At 37.5% G+C, this 20659-nt stretch overlaps 1 protein-coding gene and 1 pseudogene across 11 annotated transcripts in view; one reads left to right on the top strand and one right to left on the bottom strand.

Annotated features, from left to right (window-relative positions):
- The window catches only part of LOC143660713 (tetratricopeptide repeat protein 39B pseudogene), a 29673-nt pseudogene extending 14662 nt beyond the window's left edge, over positions 1-15011 (bottom strand). For 2 of the 9 annotated variants that reach the window (XR_013164196.1, XR_013164202.1), the window contains exons 1-2: positions 13964-15011; positions 13397-13462 (exon numbers count right to left, since the gene is read on the bottom strand). The product of XR_013164196.1 is annotated as a tetratricopeptide repeat protein 39B pseudogene, transcript variant X3 (transcript). Of the gene's footprint in view, positions 1-8642; positions 8716-10955; positions 10999-13396; positions 13463-13963 lie in introns of all 9 variants that reach the window. The other 7 variants (XR_013164194.1, XR_013164199.1, XR_013164198.1 and 4 more) reach the window with 5 other exon arrangements.
- SRSF7 (serine and arginine rich splicing factor 7) lies at positions 14538-20367 on the top strand. 2 transcript variants are annotated; one of them, XM_077134051.1, is made up of 8 exons: positions 14538-14734; positions 15723-15903; positions 16193-16369; positions 17235-17309; positions 17397-17498; positions 18798-18851; positions 19414-19449; positions 20080-20367. In XM_077134051.1, the coding sequence occupies exons 1-8, from the start codon at positions 14707-14709 to the stop codon at positions 20132-20134; spliced, it is 708 nt and encodes a 235-aa protein (XP_076990166.1). In that variant the 5' UTR covers positions 14538-14706; the 3' UTR covers positions 20135-20367. The 2 variants fall into 2 exon arrangements, with proteins under 2 accessions (XP_076990166.1, XP_076990165.1); XM_077134050.1 differs by having other exon boundaries at positions 14541-14734; positions 17397-17507.
- Positions 20368-20659: the final 292 nt, after the last annotated feature.

Here is a 20659-nt window from a genome sequence, read left to right as displayed (position 1 = left end):
AGGTCATACCTAGTTCTGTTGCTGCGGCCACAAACCAATGGTAAGTGAATCTCATCTGTTGCTAATTACATCTGCAGTGGGCTAGGAGGCGTGTCTGCTGCAATGAGTGACGTTTGACTTAATTGGCTGGTGCTTAAATGAGAGAACGCAATGTAGCACAGCCTAGCAGCTCGGCATTCCTCATCTCAGCACTCGCAGCTCAGCCCATTGGAGATGCAGAAAGAAGTCCCCCCCGGGGAAGGTTGTTAGAACCCAGGGGCCTGGAGAGAAGACCAGCAGAGACCATCCTGTGCCTTCCAAGTAAGAAAGAACCTCAGTGGAAAGTTAGCTGCTTTTCCTCTGAAGAACCAACAAAATAAATCCCGTTTTATTAAAAGCCAATCCATCTCTGGTGTGTTGCATTCCGGCAGCTAGCAAACTAGAACAGTGGGTATATAAATGGGTACAACCATTACAGAGCAAGTCAGCAATGTGTTTTAAAAGCTTTTACATTTTTCATACTCTTTGACCTAGCAATTTCACTTACAGAATTATTCTAAAGAAGTTATCAGAGATGTGCCTAAAAGCATATACATTATATTTATTTCAGTATTAGTTATAATAAATGAGAACAATCTACATTTCTTACGAGAGTATACCCATGTCATGGAAAACTGTGCAAATATTATAACGCAGAAGAATGCTTAATGACTTGGAAAATTGTGAAATTAAAAAAAATCTTTTACAAGACCATGTGACCTCTTTTCCAAAGAGGAGTTGTATGCATTAATAAAATTGGAGCTATACATTTCAGAATATTAATAATGGTTGTATTATATAGGATTAAGATAACTTTACTATCAATTTTTATTAAATAATATCCAATATATATTGAGCACCTTCTATACAATAAGGACTCTACTAGGAACAAGGTATACAATGGTCAGTAAGATAAATTTGGTCTATGCCCTCACAAAATCCACAGCCAGGTTTTTGTACTTTTCCTTAGTTTATATAATCTCCACAATCAAATTGTTACTTTTATAATCAGAAAAAAATGTCTATAAGCAGCATGGCATGAGTTATCGCATTTAATTCTCACAACAACTCTATGAGGTAAGTGCTACTGTCACTTCCTTTATGTATGGGGAAACTGCTTCACGATGATATTAAATGGCTTGTCTGAGGTCACATAGTTGGTGACTAAAGGGCTAGGGTTCAAACCCAGATAGACTTCATAGTCCACACTTCAGAGAGCTAAATTCTTTTTTTTTTTAAGTCACTCAACAAATATTTATTGAGCACCTGCTTTGTGCCTGGCACAGTTTTAGATGCTTAGACTACAGCAGTGAACAAGTCAAAAATTTTATCTGGATAGTTAAACCATATATGAATATTGCTTTTTCATGGTACCGTCTACATTTTTCACTTTCCAACAAATTATTTTTATAATTTAAATTTTTTGCATTCTCAATTTAATATCACATGGATAATTAATAATCTTATCTATATATAACTCCACAGCATGATTGGACTGAATAGAACATTTAACACTGCCATCTGGAATCATTCAAACTTTTAAATTGGATTAATCATGATTATCAGCTTTAGGCTATTGAAGAAGCTATACGTTAATGAGTATAAATGAGACAGTGGATATCTAAAGCATTTAAGTGATTTTCCAAAAATCAAATAGTAAATTGCAGAGATAGAACTTGATTTTTTTGAAGTCTTCTGGGTCCCAGGCCATGGCTCCTTTCATTATCCTACACTTTCTTCATCAAAGAGATACTGGATGATCTTGAACAAATCACTTAATTTCTCTGATTCCATGAAGTAATATATTCATAGGTAGAGTGATTGGTAGGCACAATTGAAGAATATTATAGGGATAAAAATGACATATGGAAAGGGGCAAAGGCTTGTCTGAGAATGGGCAGTTTACCTGTATTAGTAGAGTGAAAAAAAATGAGATAATACATATAAAACAATGTAGTGTCTGACACATAGTATGTACTCAGTGAACACTAACTTCTAGTAAGACATTTGGGGGACTAGAACCCTCTTTGCTACATGCGAAAAAATGAGGCCCAGAAAGTGTGTTACATGTCTAAGATCAAATGACTAGTTAATAAAAATGAGAATCTAAGTCTCCTGACTTCCCAACTCAATGCTGCTTCTAGTGTACTGCGAAATACTGTTGGCCAGGTGAATGGATAAACAAAATGTGGTATACATGCAATGTAATATTATGCAGATCGTGGTAGTTAGATTCAGTTGTCAGCTTGGCCAGGTGAAGGCATCTAGTTCTGTTGCTGTGGACATGAGCCAATGGTACGTGAAACTCATCTGTTGCTGATTACATCTGCAGCCGGCTAGGAGCGTGCCTGCTGCAATGAATGCCGTTTGACTTAATTGGCTGGTGCTTAAATGAGAGAGTGCAATGTAGCACAGCCCAAGCAGCTCAGCATACCTTATCTCAGCAGTTGTAGCTCAGCCCAGGCCTTTGGAGATGCAGAAGGAAATCACCCCAGGGGAAGTTGTTGGAACCCAGAGGCCTGGAGGGAAGGCCAGCAGAGACCATCCTGTGCCTTCCCACATAAGAAAGAACCTCAGTTGAAAGTTAGCTGCCTTTCCTCTGAAGAACTAAAATAAATCCCCTTTTATTAAAAGCCAATCCATCTCTGGTGTGTTGCATTCTGGCAGCTAGCAAACTAGAACACAGGTGTAGAAAGGAACTAAATTCTGATATATGTGATAACATATATTAACCATGAAGATTTTGATGAACAAATTAGTTAGACACAAAAGGTCAAATACTGTATGATCTTACTGATATGAAATAATCAGAATAAGCAAATTCATTAAGTCAGAAACTAGAATACAGGTTACCAGGGGCTGGAATGAGGGTAAGAAATGGAATGGGGAGTTAATTCTTAACTGGCACAAAGTTTCTGTTTGGCATGATGGAAAAGTCTGAGTAATGTATAGTGGTGATGATAATACAACATTGTGAATGCAATGAACACCACTGAATTATATATCTGAATATGTAGGAAAATGTAGGTGCTATATATTTAAACAGCAACAGCCATAGGACTGTACAACATAAACAGTGAACCCTAATGTAAACTATGGACTACAGCTAATAATACACTATGCAAATATTCTCTCATCAATTGTAACAAAATTACCACAATAATGTAAAATGCTGAAAAATGGGGGTGGGTATATAGGAACTCTGTATTTTGTGAGTGATCTTTCTATAAATCAAGACCTTCTCTAATTAAAAAATTAAATAACAACAATAACAACAATGAAATACTATTGGAAGCATATAACTATAAATATAAGCTCAGGCACTGGCCCTGGATTGTGAGGATCATGCTCCCATACCAATGTGCTGCCAGAACAGCCAGCCAACCACTGTTTCTATCAAATTCTAATTTACTTCTACAGTTAATCTGCAGGGATTTTGCTTTGTCAACAGGAATGGGTTGCTAATTAATTGTAAATACTTTCTTACTACAGCTTTTCCACCTTTACATACTCCAGGATGCTTTTAGGGTGTAAAATAATCTTTATTAAGTCATTTATAGAATGAATATATCTCACGTGTAGGCAATTCAGAGTCAAAACTTTAATAACCTACCCACAAAATATATTCTGATAGTTAGTAGCTTTGTGAACTTTTTTGCTTGTAGAAAAAAGATTATATAAGTTGACATTTAGACTATTTAAAATAGATGGATTATAATGGTCATTTTTCTTGGTTCTACATGGGTATTACAAACTGAAATGCAAAAAAAAAAAAGAGAGAGTGAGAGAAAGAAAGACAGAAGGAGAGAAAAGGCAGGAAGGAAGGAAGGTGAGGAAACCATGGTAGGTGTGAAATAAAATAGTTTGGGTTTGTAAAATTAACAACAAAGAAATTAAAATGTTAATAAATCACAGAGTTTCTAAAGAAAATAGACTAGGTCTTATGAAACTAGGGAACTTGAGTGCGCCTTTAAAAACTATATATTCTTGGCACACTCACATGAGCAAGTGTTCTTCCACATTACCTTATTTGTATATGTTGAAAATACTACAAGGCAGAAATGGCTGGGGACTGTTTTTCCAAAGAAAGAGCTGTCATGCAGGCCATTATATTCAGTAATATAACAAAATTATATGATAATTGGAAATATTTTATCTGAATAATGAAAAGTTAAGGAATATTTTGGAAAATGCAATTTTATTAATTCCAAATGTATATGTAATACATACATATATAATTTAGCACAGAGATAAGTAAGCTATAAAAGCATTGCAGGGTGGGCCGCGGTGGCTCAGCGGGCAAAGTGCTTGCCTGCTATGCCGGAGGACCTCGGTTCGATTCCCGGCCCCAGCCCATGTAACAAAAAACGGAAAAACAAAATACAATAAAACAAGAAAATGTTTAAAGATGTTTCCCTTTCTTCCTTCCTTCCTTCCTTCTATCCTTCCTTCCTTCTCTCTGTCTTTCCTTTAAAAAAAAAAAAAAAAAAGCATTGCAGTAAAGAAGTAAAGAAAACAGAAAGGAAAACATGAAACATTACAATTTCAGGATGTCTAAAGACCCACAGTATTTTTTTTTTTTAAAGAATGCAAGAAAGTTGAGTTGGGATAAAAACAGGAATCACAAAACACTAGGAAATCTGTCTATAAAATTTAACCGGATTGTTTTCACATTATTGTGGGGGTGGGAGGTAAAAACCTACTAACAAATAAAAAATACAATAGGGACAGGTGTGCGTCAATGCCGTCTAAGAGAGGACAGATTGACCAGAACCTATACAAGCCAAAGACTAATTACAAAAGAACTAAAAAGCGGGCTATAGAGAAATTATGCAAAGATCAATATACTATTAAAAGTAATAGCTAAAAAACAAAAGTAGTAGCTTTGGAGTTTCACAGTACCAGAGGCAGGAAAGAATTAGAAAAGTAGGAAAAGATTTGTGAAAAATTTGACTAGGATTCTGACCAAAGCTCAGGGTAAGACAAGACAGAGTAATTAATAGAAAATAAAAAGTGAGAGCAACTATTACTGAATCAGAAATAATGGAATCCAAATCAATCAGGCTTTTAAATATTATAATTTAAAAATACATATTTCATGTTTCTGTATCCTTCTGGGCTTCTTTGAGGGCAAGTCCATACATTTATTATTTTTTTATCCTGGCGTCTAAGCATAAGAACTTACACTTATTAGTTGCATCATATAAGCATCTGACAAAAGAAGGAAGATGAAAGGATACATATATCCTCATTAGGATTCTAGATTAGGCAGTGCAAAGGCAGTTTTAAGTGATTTTACATTGTCCTTCCAGTACCCCAAGTAAATACACATAAATATTCAAGTTATCCTTTCAAGGAAGCTAGAGGTTCCTATGGAAAACAAAACTTGGACCTCATTCCAAGGCATTTAACTGCAGCAACACCTACAGATTCCCTGGAATCTGAGGGGACCAAAACCAAGATTACACAATGTCTTCCAATATCAGGCCAGAATAAGTATGACTAATGAAATTTATGAAAATAATTTGGTTCTTTATACCTGGAAAGAGCAACTAAGTAAACTGAGCTCCATCACAGACATTTTACAGCTTGTATTAGAATGAGGTATGAGAAGTCCCAAACCTCCTGCATTTGAGGAGAGAAAGGATAGAGAGGAATTAGGAGTATGTGTGCATAAAAATACAATAAACAAATTCCCGTGGTATGTTAACCAGATAGAATAATTCTAGGACGAAGCGGTTTTTTTTCTTTTTTTCTTTTCTTGGTTTGTTTTATTGGTGTGTGTGTGCATGTGTGTTTTTAATAGCAACAATGTCCCACTGGAAAACAGCAGTATACTGGTAAGTTCACAATCAAATTTTAATAACCTAAAACAGATGTCTCACTACTATTCTCAAAGAGTTGATAAGAAGCCAAAACAAATTTATTTTAGGGAAGCAGTTTTTTGCAAAAGAAACTTTCTGGACTGGAAGAACCACCAGATCATATTTGGACATTCTCTCAGTTTGCTAAAGCTGACAGAATGCACTATATCAGAATTGGATTGGCTTTTATAAAGGGGATTTATTTAGTTACAATGCTAAAACCGTGAAAATGTTCAAATTAAGACACCAATAAGAGGATACCTTCACTCAACAAAGGCCAACTGAGTCTGGGGTTTCTCTGTCACATGGGAAGGCATATGGCAATGTCTGCTATCCTGCTCTCAGGGTTCTGGTTTCAAGTGGCTCTCTCCATATCTCTAAGTGTCTGTGTCTGAGCTTTTGCCAAAGTTTTAAGGACTCCAGTCAGCTAATGAAGACTCACTTTGAATAGGCAGGGTCACATCTCCACAGAAACAACCTAATTAAGAAGTCTCACTTAAACAATAGGTCTGCCCTCACAAAACTGGATTAGGATTAAGAGAATATGGGTTTTCTTTTCTGGGATACATAACAGTTTCAAAACAGCACATTCCACCTTCTGCCCCCCCCAAAAACATGTTCTTTTTATATACAAAACACATTCATTCCATCATGGTATCACAAAAACCTTACACCATTTCAGTAACAAAAACAAATATACCAACTCAAAAAATAGTACAAAATCTAATCAGTTAGTTACAGATATGATCTGTCCTAAGGCAAAATTCTTCTCTGTGGACCTGTGAAACTCACAATAAGTTATTTGCTTCCTATATACAGAGGAATAGTCATAGGATAAATGTTTCCATTTCCAGAGGGAAGAATTGAAAGGAAAACAGGAGTCACTGGATTTCAAAAACCTGCAGGGCATACTCCATCAGATTCCAAAGTCTGAGAGTCATGTGTAAGATGAGGTTTCCTCCTTAGGGTTTGAGAAAGTGGTAGTCCCACCCTTTCCAAGTGTTTATACAACAGCCCTTCTCTCTCCAAACACTGGGGTGAGGTGGGGTTTTTTGTACCTGGTCTGAAAATCGAACCTGGGTCTCCTGCATGGAAAGCAAGCATTCTATCACTGAACCACCCATGCACCCTGGGGTGAGGTTTTAAACATATCCAAGCACTGGGGAGACCACTTTGTTCTCAGCCCCACCCTGTTCAAACATCTCGGTGGCATCTGGAATCTCTGCCATCTCCGGGGCACATGCTTCAGTATAATGGGGTGGCATCCAGGCTTTAACCAACCCTGGGGGAATGTGCGCCACCCTCTCTGAGGCACGAGGTGTCAAAACTTTCCCTGAACACTATAGCAGAAGGCCCACTCCTTGCCTTCGGGACAAACGCACCCTTTCCACATGCATGGGTGGATCTGCTTTCCTGGCCTGAGATTTCTTGGCTCCAGAACTTAGCTTCCATGTTTCTGCCTTTGAAGTCATTTTTCCTTCAATCTGTCCCTTTTCTGTCCCTTTTAGTCCAAAAACTGTCAGACAATAAGACTTTCCACCAATCCTGGTTCTTTTTGAAATGGCTGACTGATTCCATGTTTGGTTAAATCTTCATATGGGGCAATATTCTCTGCGGTCTCATCTTCCAAAAGCTCAGAATTTTCCAAATTATCAGCTTCTGTGACTCTGTACCCAAGAGCTCAGTTCTCAGCTTATTCCTTTCCTGTTGCATTTTACTGTAAGCTGCAAGAAGAAGTCAGGCTGCATATTCCACATTTAGTTCAGAAACTTCCTCAACTAGATATCCAAGCTCATCACCTTCAAATTCTGCCTTCCATCCAATACCAGGACCCAATTTTGCCAAAATCTCTGCCACTTTAAAACACGGATCACCTTTCTTCCAGTTTGCAATGATACATTTATCATTTCTGTCTAAGGCCTTATTGGAAGACTCTTTAGCATCCATGTTTTTACCAATAGTTTCTTCAAAGCATTCTAGGCCTTTCCTTTTATGCTCCTGCATTTCTTCCAGAATCTTCTCCTTATCATTAATAAGTTGTTACAAAATGTTTGGTATTTGAGAACTCAGTAGCACTCCACTTCTCTGGTACCAAAATCTGTTTCAGTTTGCTAAAGCTGCCAAAATGCAATATACCAGAAATGGACTGGTTTTTATAACGGGGATTTATTAAATTCAAGTCACAATTCTAAGGCCATGAAAATGTGCAAATTAAGACACCAACAACAGGATACCTTCATTTAACAAAGACTGATCAAGTCTGGGGTTTCTCTGTCACATGGGAAGGCATATGATAACATCTGCTATCCTGTCTGGGCTACTGGTTTCAAATGGCTCTCTCAGCATCTACAAATGTCTACATCTGGGCTGCTTCCAAATGTTCCCCTGTTAAGGGCCCCAGTCAGCTAATTAAGACCCACTTTGAATATGCAGGGCCACATCTCCACGGAACAACTTAATCAAGAGGTCCCACCCAACAATAGGCCTAACCTACAAGAATGAATTCGGATTAAAAGAACATGGGTTTTCTGAAGTACATAACAGTTTCAAACCAGCACAGACACTAAATAACTGTATTATCTTAGGCAAATCATTCATCAACACATATTAACAATGCAATAACCATGTGAAAGATGCTGAAATGGTTACTTTTAATTTAAAAATTCATTAATTCTACACATATTTATGGAGAACTTACTATAGGTCAAGCATAATAGTAAGCAGTGAGAATTCACTAGTGAATAAAACAAAGTTTCTGACCTTGAGGCTCTCTAATATTCTAGTTGGGGGAAACTCTCATGCAATAAATTGTTAAGTCAGATGGTAGGAAGTGCTATGAGAAAACATAAAGCATGTTACAATGTTTTAAAATTATTATAAAAGTAACATTCTTTTTTAAAACAAACCTCCAAACAATACAGAAGACTATATAGGAAAAAATGAAAGCTCCTCCCTATCTCAATCCCATCCATTTCCCAGAGTTAAGCACAGTTAACAATTTAGGAATATATAGCATTTATTTATTTAAACTTATTTAACTATTTATTTTAGCATTTATATTTATATATATTTATACATACATGCTAAAATTCTCCTGACATTTACTATTCCTTTTAATTCCCCCAGTTATACATCCATTTAAAATATTTATACTTATTTTTCAAAAGAAGATTACATTTTGTTTATTAAAGAAATGTGGTTCATAACAGAAAAATCAAAGAATAACCAAAATTCATGTAAACTACTCTCATAATACCACCCATCCACGGATAGCACCTTTATTTTCTCCATTTTCTCCTGGCAAGTATAGTCAAAAATAACATATAGAATAACATGTTCCAGTTTACGGCTATTAAGTGATGATTTCTCTATTCAAACTCAGAACTCTGTCTCAAAGCCCTACACTTTAAAAATAAGAAATCTGATTATAGAAAAATTTAAAATATAGAAAAGTAAAACAAAAAAATGTAATTTACTTTTACTGCTACAATTTAACAGAACCAGAATCTTTCTGTGTATGCGTATGATTGTGAAACCTGCTTTTCTTACTTAACTATATATTACAAACATTTTTCTGACATTAAAAATTCTTCTACAATGTGGTTTTAGTACCCATAACAAATGTAGCCAATACATATTTACGATTATTTCCTAGGATAAATTCCAGGAAGTAGGATTGCTGGGCCAGAGTATACACACAATATAATAATTTTAAAACATATTGCCAAATTGACCTTCAAATATATTGTATCATTTTATATTCTCATCAGTGGGTATAGATGCCAATTTCCCTGCACTCCTTACAAAAAGAGCATGTTGTTTTAGTTTGCATTTCTTTATCAGTGAAGACAGACATTTTTTCCCTTCTTTGGCCATCTGTACTGTTTACTTTTCTAAAGAACTGTAAGTTTACGTTCTTTGACAGTATGTCACAGGAGTAAGTTCATGCTTTGTTCACAACTAGAGATTCCAGACTCTTGGTTTTGAGAACTAGTTAGATTTGAAAAATATTGAGAGTAGGGACAAACTTTTTTTTCTATTAAAAAAACATATTGGGGAGGGCATTTCAATAGAAACAAATCAGAAAGATATATTTACTGGAGGATAGTCCTCCCCAAGACAGAATAGTTGGCAACAGTTGCTATTTTTGTGGGACTGGAAAAATTTTCATCAAAAACCAGACCAGACCGTTCCTTGTAGCAGAATTTGGGAAACTTTGCATTCACCAAACTGTAATTCTAGATCTTAGGCTCATTTGAAAACAATGCAGTTAAACTAATTATCTAATAAGTTTCCTCTTAGGTCTAAATTTCAAGCCATTTCTTCAATGTATAGTTTAAACTTAATGATCTATTTGAGAGTTGTGGTATATGTATCCTTTGTCCTTGACTTTGGAATATATTTGTCATTTTTTTCTTTAAAGTTGTGTCTATATAAAAATTATTTTCAAAGACTAAACTTTATAATAATTAAATTACAATTTAATTAAATTGCAATTTTCTAATTTTACTCCATGGCTCAGAAACTCATATCTCCTCAGTCCACAGGCAAAATACTGTTGGAGAGAATCCTTACTCTTGGGGATCTACTTTTCATGAAGAAAATTTATTTCCTGAGTTGTTGCTCCTTATATGTGCCAGATCATTTTTCACTCTGTGGATTGGGTCAAAGAAGAAAAGTGAAAAATCTGCCTTATTGAAGTCAGTAAGTAAAGAGATAAAAATTTCTTAGAGAGAGTTGGCAGGTCACTTAAGGATGGTTACCATGTTCCAGGATCTAGTCCCCCAGCTTTGCAGAAACAAAATTTCAGTTTTGTCCACACATCCATACCATATCAAAGCACTTCTGCTATTCCCACTTCACTACAGTTTATACAGAATACTCACTATGAGCTAGACACTATGCACTGTTATTTACATGGTTTACCTCATCTATTCCTGACAACTCTCTGAGATAGGTTCTATTACTAAAATCCATTTTACAGATGACGAAGCTCAAGTAACAGGTGATTAAATAACTTGGTCAAGTATACATAGTATTAAGTAGTCTAGCCAAATTTTAAATCTAACTCACATTTCCGTAAGTTTATACTCTTCACCAATTCCCTATGCCACTTCTGTTAAGAAAAGGATTCGTAAATTAATATTATATTAATTTACAGTACAAGATACTCATTTCCAGGGACTAGAATATCAATATCAAGACATCATACAAGGAGAAACCAATGATTTTGAGCAGCATTTTGTCATGGTGTTACCAGAGCTTGTTAATAATGCAGGTCTCTTATGTCAATCCCAGGCCTATTGAATCAGCATCTTTGGAGCTGAGTCTCAGAAATCTGCATTGCTAAAGGCACCCAAGCAAAAAAAAAAAAAAAAAAAAAAAAAATTCTTATGTGCACTAAAGTCTTATGTATTCTGCTTCTTTTTTTTTTTTGTCATTTCATTCTGGTCTTCTTGAGAGATATTTTACCCATTACTTGGAAAAAAAACCTCCAAATCATCGCTATTTTACGAAAGCACATCTCCTTAATACTGGAATATACTTAGCTACAAGATTCTCTCCTTCCAAGAAAGTGCAGAAATAAACTGCTAAAATCTTTAAATCTAAACTAGTCTAGTTCTCTGTTTCAGCTCTCTGTTTTAGACAACAAGCAGACCAAGTCCTTTACATTAATATATTTTCTTTAGAGAGGAAACAATACAATTGATTAACATAGGGCTGGATGATTTTCCAGTTTCACGTTTTTAATTCAATGAGGCATTCCTCAGAAAGCCTCACTCTTCCCTAGATTGTTTTATACTCCTAATCCACCCATTTAAGTATTTATAACAGTGGGCAGACCTAAAGTAATTTCCTATGTCTCATTTTAATTCTTTCTTCACTCCTTGAAGTTGGTTAAAAGACTAGGGTACTTTAATTGTAGCTCTGTCCACTCCCCATGCTTCAGCACTCACTGACTGTAGTACATTGTTTGGCTAATGGGAAGCTAATTTCTTTGGAAATATGAGAGAATTGGAAATATGCCTCTAAGAAGTTTTCTTTCCCAGGATGCCCTAACAGCATTCGAGATGGAAAAGGAGATCAAGAAATGTTGAAAAAGAAAAGAAAGCTGTTGTTGAACATAGCTATGTGGGTTAACCTACAGTGCATACATACAAAGTACATACATAAATATATTAAAAGACAAATATTTATTACTACAGATTATTTCCTTATATTAAAAATAAATTAATGTACAAAAGATCTAGGTTTGCTTTTCTTTTCTTGTTTTAAGGTTGTAAAACACAAAAGTCGTTGTCATTATCCAAGCTAAAACGGTGACAATGTCTTAAAAGTGAAACCAAAATGGAGAAGGAAGTAAGATAAAAAAGGAACTTTTTCTTTAAATGCTTCTCTGGTAATACTGAACTTATGAAGTGCAGATAATTTTTGAAAAGTGCTGTAAGAGTATTATGAATACTGCTCACAAATGAATAATTTTGTCAATATTTAAAAACAGTAAAACATATTAAGAATTACTCAATATTTCATTTAGAATATTTGTTGAATTGAATCAAATAGTTTTCACATTCAAGGTGAATCTGGGAAGGCAATGAGTTTACCACAGAATTCTAGGGGCAGAATTTTTATGTGGGTGAAACTGATTTCAAAAAGAATCAGATACCAACAGCCATTGATTGTACACCCTGGACGGATTGTACAGTATGTGAGTAAAACTGTTAAAAAAAGAAAAAAAAGGAGAATCAGCAGGAACAAAAGTATCTGTACAACACAATCTCTCTGATTTGAATTGACATTTAGTGAAAATTCTTGATTACATGTTCCTAGAGAGAGAGAGCGTTTGGTAAAGGGGTGTATGTATAGCAATAACGTGCAGGAGTATTGCTTTTTTTTTTTCATGGTAACCAAGTTAGCAAAGACCCACCTAGAATGGACCCTACTTTACTAGAGCAAAGTCTAAAGTTTATCTACTAGATAAAGGACACAAAATTATTTTACCAAAATACCTGCCTCCAAGAGAAGCATATTTACCATTTTCTTTTCATGTGCTTGAAAGCAGTTTGCGATAAATTGGAAAAGTGCTTCTTTTCTCACTGTTATTTGCCTGGGAAACACTCTTTAGTACTTCAGAGTTTGTATTCAGAGCCAAAAATATTTATTGAGGCCTACTATCAGGAGCTATAAGGTATAATAAGTACTATCTTTAAGTTATTTTATGCTTAGTCCAATAGAAATTTCTGTAAATTGTTAATAGAAGAAAGTCAAATTAGTGAGCCCTTACGGAATTGATATTCTGTCTTTCAGGTATTATACAGAAAGATCCTTATGATTATGATTTAATCCTTTTGAGAAGAACCCTGCTAGTAGCTACAAATCAGCCATAAGGGAGAGGAAATAGAACATACTCTGCAGAACATCTATTCTACTAGAGGTTTTTTAAGAGATAAAATTGTTGATTCTCCTTTTGATAATTTTGATAAATTTAAAAATATATATAAATGTAAACTTACCTGGACAGGATTCATCCTTTATTCACCTAACTAAAGCTTCTTTCTTTTATACTCTGCATCTTACACCTAGTGAAATTACAGCAGATGAAAAAGATGAAAACAAAAATACGTAAGGATTTCCTCTTTCATGTGGAACATTCCCAACCCTGTTTTTCAAGCATTCATGATATATGTCTATCTGTTTTTTGTGGGTGGGTAAAATAAACTTGAATCTCCATTTGTAGAGATGGTGCCTGGCAAATACATTGTATAAAACCAGAACTCGATTTTAAGCAATGCTAATCTAAATAAAAGGTTTTCATTTATTCCATAGATTTTGAGCGGCTTAGTGCTGCTCCACTGCAGTGGATTCAAAGATAGGAAAGTTCCAACCCTCAAGGATCTCAGCATATTAAGAGATGATGTATGTTACAACACAAAGGATAAAGCAGTAAAAGGGAAGCACAAATTAATTAATCGGTGCTTCAGATGCAAATAATTTCAGAATGCTTTAAGGACTAAAGAGTTTTGTCACAATTTCAATATAACCTGGGGGGGGCGGGGGGAGGGACTCTATTCCTTTGTCACCTCGCCTTCAAGAACTCGTAGCACGTGGGCGACAAACTGGTGAGTAGTTCCGAGGGGCTTGGGTGGTCGATGCGGCACAGGAAGTATTGCCACCAATCCCTGGGGACGTCCTCCCCTTTGGGGGCCACTACTCGGAATGGGGGACGGGGAGTTCGCACCCTGGTCAAACTCCTGATTATCTCTGATGAGCCCCAAGAATCCCAGAGTAGCAGACTGGCCAGGTCCCCCAGCAGAAAGGTGGCGGCGGCTGCAACATCAGCGACTAAATTTTACAGCCTTTCATGAGGCAGGCCTAATGCACCTGTAGTAAGATTCCCAGAGCTGAGGGGGTCCCTAGATTGGGGAAGATGGAAGAGGGTACGGGGTAGGGGAAAGGGAAGGAAAATGGAGAGGATACTAGGGGTGGGTGGGGGAGCGCGGGACACTGAGAGGAAAGGCAGCGGGTTTACCCGCGACCTCGTGGCGTTCCCATGGAAACGTATCCCTCCGCCCTTGACAGTCGTCTCAGACGGTTCAGTTTCCTTCCGCGCTGTTTCACCGCTGTTTCCGCCCAGCTCCTTTGTGCCGCGCAGAACGTCCAGATTACGCATGCGCAGAGCTGTGCCGCTGCATATATAAGCCCGAACCCGGGCGCTTCCTTGTAGTGCCGCTGGGACCGTTGGGAGTTGTCTGTGTGTTGCAGCTTCCTCGTCAGGCGTTACCTGGGCATTGGGAACTAAAAGAGCGGAGCACGCGAGCTAATCATGTCGCGTTACGGGCGCTACGGAGGAGGTAAGAGACTGGAGCTCGGTGAGGGACGGTGCTGTGGGTGTAGTGAGCTTTGCGAGGCCCTAGGGTTTGCGCGACTGTTGGGAGACGGTTATTCCGCGTGCGTAATGGCGGCCTCGGCGCACGCCATAAGAGGCCGGAGGCAGCGGAGACGCGGTATTGAAGGAAGAGGGTGGTGGGTGTGTATTGTGCCCGGTTCCTTATTAAGTTCTTGGGCGTTCTCGTCGCTCCAGTGCAGCCGGGGACCGGGGGTGATGACTTTTCCCGTTGCCCTTCTTCGAGCCGCCTGCCCCCCCCCCCCCCGCTCTCGGCGGCGGCTGCCATTTTGCGCACATTGACGACCGTGGTGGCGCATTTTCTTAGCGCTTTCCCGCCACTTTAGTGGACAGGTCTGGTCGCAGCCATAAAAACAAGGCTGAATTTGAAACTGAACAGGATTGCGGCGGCCGCGAGCTGCGCACTCTCGTCAGTCGGTCGAATTGCGGAGTAGGAGTGGAGAAGTAATATTCTCGTCTGGCGGCTGGTTTCTTTTCTCTTTTAGCTTTTTGGAGAGCGGATTATGACTCTGGGGTGGGGAGCTCTTGCATCTTGGGCGAGCTTGCTCCTGGGGCGGTCACGGCGGAGGAGAGCCGGCGCAGCCCTGCTCGCTGGGTCCAGCCGCTCGGGCCCACCCGCCACCCGGTCCCGCGCTCCCGGGGCTGCCGGGATTCGGGGGCGGGGCCAGGGCTGAGGCCGCCTGCGCCTCCGTTCCCTACCATGCGTCTTTGCTTGTGTTTTGGAGGTTTCTTCTCTTATTAGAACGTGGAGAACTCTGCTGTGAGCCCAGATTTTCAAGAATTCACGGTCTTTATTGGTTTAAGAGCGAATTCCTTGATAGAGCATTAAACATGCTTTGCGCAGCCTTAAGGATGGTCTCTACGGTGCATAATTCATTTCAAACTCAGGCAAAATTTTACATAACATGCGTTTTTTTATTTGCATTTTTAAACAGAGACCAAGGTGTATGTTGGTAACCTGGGAACTGGTGCTGGCAAAGGAGAGTTAGAAAGGGCTTTCAGTTATTATGGTCCCTTAAGAACTGTGTGGATTGCGAGAAATCCTCCAGGATTTGCCTTTGTGGAATTTGAAGATCCCAGAGATGCAGAAGATGCAGTTCGAGGACTGGATGGGAAGTAAGTAAGATGTTGGCTGCACAGTATAAGTTTGTTCACATATTCTTCTTGCTAGGTAGTGAGGTAGGTGCTAAGCTTGGATTTTACAGTCTGGAGGTGACGGTAAATAGCTCATCATAATTTTACTTATTTACTGCCTTGCCTCAAGGTTAAAAGAAGGGAAAAGGTGGAGTTGGAAGGACCTTAGATAGCCGAAGCTCCTGAGGAAAAGTGGCTGGAGGGACGTTTACATTCTGGATGTAGAATTCACTTGTATGTTTTTAACATTAGAATTTTGCTCCTCTTATAGGGTGATCTGTGGTTCACGAGTGAGAGTTGAACTATCAACAGGCATGCCTCGGAGATCTCGTTTTGATAGACCACCTGCCCGACGTCCCTTTGATCCCAATGATAGATGCTATGAGTGTGGTGAAAAGGGACATTATGCTTATGATTGTCATCGCTATAGCCGGCGGCGAAGAAGCAGGTATCTATTTTGAAAAAGTGTTTGGTATACTAGTTAATCAAGTAATTTTTTTATTAGCAAGGCAGAAACTAGTATTTTTCTATAAACTTGAATGTTAATTGTACAGGTGTATTTTACAATTTTTGTTTAATTAAACAAATGTTAATATATTAATAATCAACCTGGTCAAAACCTTTCAGGTTTCTTCGTTTGAGTCAGTCGCCTTGATTCAGAATGTCACGAGCCTTATGATATCATGCTGAGGCGCCTTGCAAATCCGACAATTAAGATCCTCCTAGACCTTGAGGTGATCAGCATAAGAGGCCAGATCCCCTCGAGTCATCTACACCTAGCTTCACCTTATTCTTTAAAGGGCAGAAAATTTGAGACGGTGATCGCCGTAACAGTAAATTTGGCTTACAATTGGGGCCCCCTCCGGTTTAGAAAGAGGAACACCAGATTGACCACATTCCCAACTAGAAAAATCTTCTTGCGTCAATCAAGCCTCACCTGGCTCATTTGGCTGTCAGTTTGATCGTCGTTAGATTGAAGAAAACATCTAGATGCAGCGATCGGCTATAGATACTTCTAGATCGTCTAGATCTACTAGACCATGGGCCAAAGAGGGTCGACCTGCAAACTTGCAAGGTTTATTTTAAATACACATTACAGTGTTTTTATATTATGTAATTCTAAGATGTAATTCAGCTTTTAACAAACCTTTTTTTAGGTAGTAAAAAAAAAAAAAACAACAGTAGGCCCAGAGTTTATTTCCAAATGAGACACTAAATTTAAATAGTTTTGAGATTTGATTTCAGCAGAGGCACATAAACAATGTAAACGAGTTACCATCTAACATTTTGTATTTTTCTAACTTGAAACATAGGTCACGCTCTCGATCGCATTCGAGATCCAGAGGAAGGAGATACTCTCGCTCACGCAGCAGGAGCAGAGGACGAAGGTGAGAGATGGTGTTTAAAATACAAGTTTTGCAAGTGATAGAGTACTCTGTGGAGACGGACTTAAAATTCTTTGACATAATTTTTAGATCAAGATCAGCATCTCCTCGACGATCAAGATCTGTTTCTCTTCGTAGATCAAGATCTGCTTCACTCAGAAGATCTAGGTCTGGGTCTATAAAAGGATCGAGGTATTTCCAGTATGTAATGCTTTTTTTCCCCCTTATTTGTATTAGGATTGCCACATCTTAATGACAACATTGGGGAGTCTTTAAGGAGCATTCAAACAGATTGCTCTGTTACTTGAGATGTAAAATGCTGAGTTTATATATCACATATAATATGGGTATTACCCCAGTTTTGCAGGTGAAGAAAGCACAAGTAGATATTTTAAGGCTTGTTTAGAAAGGTCATGGTCGTAGAGGCATCATAAATCCTCAGATTATTCCAATGTACATTCTGAGTAGGCATCTTGCTGTAAGCTACATTCTGGCATCATATACATGTATTATGTAGATAAATATTATTTTGCAAGATGATGGTTGCCTGACCCCTGGTATGAAGGCCCATTAGAAACAGTCAGGGATTTAGAAACAAGTATGATGCAGATTTGAGACCATGAACAAAGTTGTCTAGGATGGTACTGTACAAGTGGATGAATATGTATTTTGTTTAACCAGATAGTTTAGACACTGAAATTTAAGAAGTTAAACATTGAAACAAGGAACCTAATTTTGTTCTGTTTGCGGAGTACCTTAAAGGGATGTATTATTATGGATAAAGGTCTAGAAAATGAACTAATGGTACTTCAGAGATGATGAGTTATTTGTAAGGAATGCTACTTGGGATATTCTCGTCTGTAATACAATGAGATATTTAAACGCAAGGATGTGGTCCATTTGAGGAAGCTATGGACCCCTCTAGATGGATGCATTAATTTGATACAGGACCCCAAGATCTTTAAAAGACAAGTGTATGGCAGGCCCAGATTTGGTTTGGCTGACATTGATGATCTAAGCTATGGTAACAATGACCAAAGAATAAAGCTACCCTGTGGTAGCCTTCATTTTACCCGGCTTTATTAAATTAAAGGATCAAAGTCTGCATTTCGGGGGTTCTTGTTTGCTCTAAATAAGGTTGATTTGTTTTCACATTCAAATGAAAACTGAAAGTCTTTCTAAAACTGTTAGAATAAGCACCATCTAGTTCCCTTGGGTATTACATAGTATTTGAGACTCAGTGCTTCTCTGTACAAGAATTGTGACAATTACCCTGGACATTCAGTGTAACAAATAAAATGGTGGCTCCTTATCTTTGGTAATAATCTGTTGAAGTATAAGATTCCCGTCTTTGGTTGATGTAGTGAAAGCATTTCATCTTTCTCAGTTAAATTTAGCTTCCTAGGATACCTAATGTGTTCAGTAGTGTTAAGGAGAATCATTTCTGTGGGCTAATGGTATAACTGTATTTTGCTTTTTTTAAAAATTAAGATCCCGTTCAAGGTCAAGATCCAGATCCAGGTCTATTTCACGACCAAGAAGCAGGTATGCTAAAATTTGTTTAATGCTTTTCTAGTTATATGGCACCAATGTCCAAAGAGTCCAAAGTGTTTTGAATTGTTGAAATTTCAAGTATTAACTCTAAACTTAGGTGTTAAGTGGGAATATTGTACTTTATTACAAGATCAACATTGGAACTTTATTTGTATATGGGCTCTTACTGTCTGGCTTCCTGGATAAGGGAATGCAAAGCTATAATGAGAAAAGTATGTGACTTTATATTAGGGATTATCTTATCTTAGAGGCCCATGTTAGAACTGGTTGGTGCATGGAGAGAGACATCGTGAGAAGCATGTGTTTATTTAAAGCAAGAGTGTTAAAGATCATCCTAATGAAGTACTAGTGGTTCATTTTATATACATTTCATGAAAAAAAATAGTTGTGGGAAGGTAGATTACCTTTAACAACAACTGGGTATGTTCTTTTTTCAACTTAACTGAAGCGTGACGTAAATTTAGGACATTTGGGGGGTGCATTTTGTGGTGTTCTATTTGATAAAGGATTGGTTTAATACTGTTTCTTAATAGAATTTTTCATGTTTTGACAGCCGATCAAAGTCCAGATCACCATCTCCAAAAAGAAGGTAAGCCTGATGTTTTGTTGCCAAATACTGTTTGTCAGCTCTGGCCTCTGCAGAATTTGTGGGCATACTCCCTACTTTGCAGTCTTTGAGCTCTTTGGAGAATTGGTGCTATATAGATTTAAATACTAGGTGGTAATTTGCTAGAATTGCTTTGGTTTCCTTGCTTAGACATGATTTTGTTTAGAAATGCTTATAATCATAAAATGTTAAAATGGTTTTAAATCCTGTGAACCTTCTGATCGTACAATTTCATGGAGAGAAATAAACATGACTTTTTCTCCCCATATATGGACAGTAGGTGAAAACAATTCTCACATGAGGAAAGGGATGAATGAATTTCTATGTTGTAAACTTGTAGCTAAATCATTATTTGCCTATATTATTTAATAACTAAAAAACTTCAAATAGTGGACCTATTTAACTTTGTAGTTTTGGCAAGGGGGCTGTTAATCCAGCACAAGGACAAATGATATATGTAAATCTCAAGTTAATTAGCTCATTGCTACAGCAGTTCAATAACTTCAGCCACTTTTGAAATTATTGAAACTGAACATTGCCCTGACATATACATGAGAAGAATTGTTTGGATGGACACTAATTGGTTCCAAATCTAATGTTTTTCTTTTTCAGTCGTTCCCCATCAGGAAGTCCACGCAGAAGTGCAAGTCCTGAAAGAATAGACTGAAGTTCTCAAGTTCACCCTTTAGGGAAAAGTTATTTTGTTTACATTATTATAAGGGATTTGTGGTGTTTGTAACCTAGGAATGGTATTTCAACCGTTAATCAAAATGGATCTGGATCATTACACTCTGTAAATTCACAGCAGTAAGATAAATTTTTGTTGAATGTATTAACATCCTATGATATGAAAACATGGGTTTTTATTTGGCACATTTAAATAAAATGTTTCTAACTAGGTTTTTGATTTGTTTTCAATATTAACACTTTTCAACTTGGTAAACTTGTGGAGTCAAACTCCTGAATTGTTATTAACCATATTCTATAGGCATATAAAGTTAATTAGTTAAGTCTTTGAACATCATTTACTATTTTGTTGTACATACACTTGGCCATGGTCTTAGGGAAATGTGAATTTCATTTTACCCTTACTGGTTTGGGTAAGATCAGATCTTGGGTGCCCCATAATAAAATAGCATGAATACATCATGCACAAGTTCTAAATTAACAGCTATTTGAAGTTGGTGTTACT

This window comes from Tamandua tetradactyla, chromosome 17 (genome assembly GCF_023851605.1).
Source record: "Tamandua tetradactyla isolate mTamTet1 chromosome 17, mTamTet1.pri, whole genome shotgun sequence".
Lineage (NCBI taxonomy): Eukaryota > Metazoa > Chordata > Mammalia > Pilosa > Myrmecophagidae > Tamandua > Tamandua tetradactyla.
Note: the sequence above shows the minus strand (reverse complement) of the source record. Positions and strands in the feature narration are given on the sequence as shown.